Source organism: Geospiza fortis, unplaced genomic scaffold, assembly GCF_000277835.1.
Source record: "Geospiza fortis unplaced genomic scaffold, GeoFor_1.0 scaffold744, whole genome shotgun sequence".
NCBI lineage: Eukaryota > Metazoa > Chordata > Aves > Passeriformes > Thraupidae > Geospiza > Geospiza fortis.
In genome coordinates this window covers 137,755-141,905 of record NW_005054617.1, presented here as the reverse complement: position 1 = coordinate 141,905, position 4,151 = coordinate 137,755, and the positions used below count along the sequence as shown (strand labels likewise).

At 45.2% G+C, this 4,151-nt stretch overlaps 1 protein-coding gene across 1 annotated transcript in view; it reads right to left on the bottom strand.

The window, feature by feature from the left end:
* Positions 1–3,086, bottom strand: part of MAGT1 (magnesium transporter 1) — a 9,573-nt gene extending 6,487 nt beyond the window's left edge. Inside the window, exons 1-3 of the mRNA XM_005430305.2 lie at positions 2,917–3,086; positions 1,956–2,073; positions 867–1,007 (exon numbers count right to left, since the gene is read on the bottom strand). Coding sequence (XP_005430362.1) covers positions 867–1,007; positions 1,956–2,073; positions 2,917–3,086 — 429 coding nt within the window. The remainder of the gene's footprint in view (positions 1–866; positions 1,008–1,955; positions 2,074–2,916) is intronic.
* Positions 3,087–4,151: the final 1,065 nt, after the last annotated feature.

Below are 4,151 nucleotides of genomic sequence, written 5' to 3'. Positions count from 1 at the left end.
TTAAATGGAAAAACTATGGCACACACATTTTTTCTAGGTAATAAATCCAACTTGGGAAGTAAGCAATGCTTCTACCACCAATACTGTAACTTCAGTGTTACACAACTTTACCCTGTTCAATAATTTAAAGATTGTTTTTCTTCCACAGAAACAGAGAGCAAGAAGGAAGGACATGAGTTTTACCACCTTCTCAAATACAGCATTACACAAAATACCAGCACAGAGGCTGTAAGGAAATTCAAAGATGCAGTCGTGAGTCTGAACTAGATTTTGTAGATAAGCTCTTTAGAGCAGCTCAGGAGGCACAGAACACAAGTGATGAACCCCAGCTGGCCCTGCACAGGGGGTACTGAAGAAAGGGGTCCTGGCCCTGCACAGGGGGTACTGAGGGAAGGGGTGTTGGCCCTGCACAGGGGGTACTGAGGGAAGGGGTGTTGGCCCTGCACAGGGGGTACTGAGGGAAGGGGTGTTGGCCCTGCACAGGGGGTGATAAGGGAAGGGGTCCTGGCCCTGCACACGGGGTGCTGAGGGAAGGGGTGCTGAGGGAAGGGGTGCTGGCCCTGCACACGGGGTGCTGAGGGAAGGGATGCTGAGGGAAGGGGTGCTGGCCCTGCACAGGGGGTGCTGAGAGAAGGGGTGCTGGCCCTGCACAGGGGGTGCTGAGAGAAGGGGTGCTGGCCCTGCACAGGGGGTGCTGAGAGAAGGGGTGCTGGCCCTGCACAGGGGGTGCTGAGAGAAGGGGTGCTGGCCCTGCACAGGGGGTGCTGAAAGAAGGGGTGCTGGCCCTGCACAAGGAGTGCTGAGGGAAGGGGTCCTGGCCCTGCACAGGGAAGGGGTGCTGGCCCTGGTCAGGTGTCTGCACTCACGTGGACGTCTGTCCTGTCGGCCACCCAGCGTGCCAGCTGCTCCGCCGCGAAGCCGCGCACCTGCAGCTCGTAGGTGTCCCCGCGCTTGGGCTTCCCCTTGGCAGGGAAGTTAATGAAAGTGGGGGCAGAATTCATGTTCAGCTGCAAGGAGAGAGTTCACAGAGGATACAGCCTATGAAAGGACTATTTAGTGACACAATTCTATGCCATTTCTGGCTTGCAATGTTGTTTCTGAATCAGCAAAGTTAGCTCTTTGATTTAATGGCCGTGGCTTTTTAAAAAACAGCAGGCAGCTTGCATTTGTGTATTTCCTGCACATTTTTTTGAATATGTTTTTTCTCCAAACTCTACTTTTGATAAAGAAGCCTGCAAAATAACAACATATGATTCTAAAATATGGCATTCTAGGAAGGCCATAGCTTGATGAATGCAATTTTAATGTAACACTAAGGAAAAAATTAACAAGAGTAATAAAAAGACATTTCTCCAACTCTCCAGTTCAAAGGCTTCCATTTAATAAAGTATCACTGCCTAAACTGTGTGGCTGATAAACAGAGATTAGTACCTCTTAAAAAAAAAGTTAACATCTGCAAGACTGTAATGAACTATTAATGTGACCTACAATTCCAAGTGTACATGGAATGTTCTCACAGCTGGAGAACAAAAAAAATGTGGTCACACAATGATAATAGAAGAGAAAAATGGCCGGGTACTTGAAAAGAAATACCAAAAGCCTAATTTATCATTCTCTAGTAATCTAAAAATTGTAATAGCTGCTCCTAATGACATCAGTGCTTTCTATCTTGCCCCTTCATGTACCACAGAAGAATTCCATTAAGAATTAGACCATAAGTTATTACAGGAGACAAACCCAGGGAAAAAAGTCAAAGAAGCCAATTCACTCCTTGTACCTATTCCACATCTGTCAGTTCTGTTAATATTCTTACCAACATATTCAAGCCATCTTTCTTTCAAGAGTGACAGCTTTTAACTTTTCATTCCTTTGTTCACTGTTACACTAAATTATTTAACATCTTTACCTTCTTTCCCAAAACCCAAACTAAATGTTAGAACAGAAAAAGACATTACCATCTGAAACACATCAGAGCCTTCGTCAAAATCTACCATAGCAAAAAAAATCTTGTTGGTAAATGCACTGGAATACCTCCAGGAGTTTGCCAGAATCTGGTATTCCTCATCAGCTTGCCTGGAAAACACACCAAGTGAGAGGCTGTGTCATGGGTTTGTCCACAGCAGCTGTGCAAGTTGTAAAGCAGCTGAGGGAGCTGTGCCCACCCACCCCATCCATGGGTGCCTCCCACACTCACCCCATTCATTTTCTAGGGTTCAAAAGAAAGTTTAAGTGTTAATGAAATCTTTTAAGCACAGACACTCATCTACCATCAGGGGAAGCATTTGCCCCTGCTTTTTTAAATGGAAGGGCAAGATTTGTTGAGTCCACAAACACAAGCTGAGGTAATTTCTAACTGAAAGGTGAACTGGAACTCAGCTGCTCATGATTTGCCAGTCCACAGAGCACCCAAATGTGACCAGGTGTGCCCTTTCTTCCAGGTCAGAGGGTAGGAAACCAGTAATTTCAACGGAGTAGGTATAAAAATCACCCTTACAGACTTCTGCCACCTCCAGATTAATACAGAAAAGCTATAATATGGTTAAGGATCCAGGATATTGGAATTGTAAATAAGTGTCAAGCAATATATTAATTAAGAACAACATTCAAGCTCCATGGCCAGCAATAATTCTACAAACATTTCTTCAGCAGCTTATGCCAGGAAAGTTGAGCTTTCACTGTGCAGAGTAAACACTGTTTCTGCAAAGCAGGGATTATTTTAGGAGGGAGATAAAACTGAGGATTATGTTTCCTCACAAACACATTACACACACATCAAATTGCAAAGCCAATCCTACTGTAACTTGCCCATGTTTATTCTTCCCACTTGTGTCAGAGTGCAACCCTGTTCTTAAATTTAGTTTCCTACAAAGATCAGATGACTTTCAAGTTCTAACATAGGACTAAAGGAGCTCATACTTGCACACAACACACTGCCTGTGAGGCTGAAGGGCAGTGAACATCACAATCACTGAGTAGTTCCTGGGAGGGGCCTTCACGAGGCGCCGGAATTTGTCTCCGTTCATTCGGATCACGGATCTCTTACTGGCCCACTCCATCAGCTGGTTCACTTTTTCTGACAACACCATCTGAAAATCAGGTCAGAGCAGCATTATTGTTTGGGTTTTTTTTTTTTCAGTCTCATAGTACAGTCTCAGAAGTTTTTATATTTGATACAACAAATATCTGCACTGCTTGCCATAACACCACCCAGGTGATGTGATACTTCAGTAAGAGTCTGCAAGGCTAGAGAAGCTTTTGACAGTCATGTTTACATAATTCATCAACTTCAACCACCCAGTAACACACAGAGCTTCAAGCACTCAGCATGCCCAGGCTGGTGAAGACCCTCAGCTCAGCCCCCCCTCCTCACAGTAGCTGTAGGATTTCTTTCAGCTGTACCAACCACCTCCATCCCCTCCACAGCCTTTTTGCTATACTGAGCATCACACCGTTTCAGCTTTCAAAAATTGTTCCACCAGAGATGGACCCAATCTCAACCTCTCATTTTCAGCACTGGTGGAAAAAAAGAACCATAATTCAGAAAACATTTGAAAAACTCAGGAGTGCTCAACACTAAAATATTCCTTAAAAAGGAGACAATCAATTCTCTAACATTATAAGAAGAGGCGTTAGTTTGACAAACTCACAAATGCTACATTTATCACAAAGCACTTCTCTACTCATTAACACCCTTCAGATAAATATATTAGAGGAAATCACCAGAATATATCCTGAATTGGAAGGGAGCCAGTAGGAGCATCAAAGTCCAACTCCTGACTGTGCACAGGACAGCCCCAAGAATCTCGCCATGACAATAATAACAAAAAATTATTATTCTCTGACTTACAACTGACACAAGTATACACACTTATATAGAAGGATTTTTCTAAACCCTGCAGGTCAAGTGCGTGGAATTAAGTTGCACCTTAGCGACTACAACAAAGACCACTCATCCTCCCCCCCGCAAATCCCATACACTAGGAAGACAACACTCGTACAGTGCTCCTAGCAAGAACTGAAGAACCTGGAATCGAGGACCTTCCCTCCCTGCGAGCCCCCCTCAGAGCCGGCCGAGCCTCAGGGCGGGGACCCGGAGTGAGGTGAGGCCAGGCCACCCCGCCGGGCCCTGGCCGCTCCTGCCCTCATCCCGC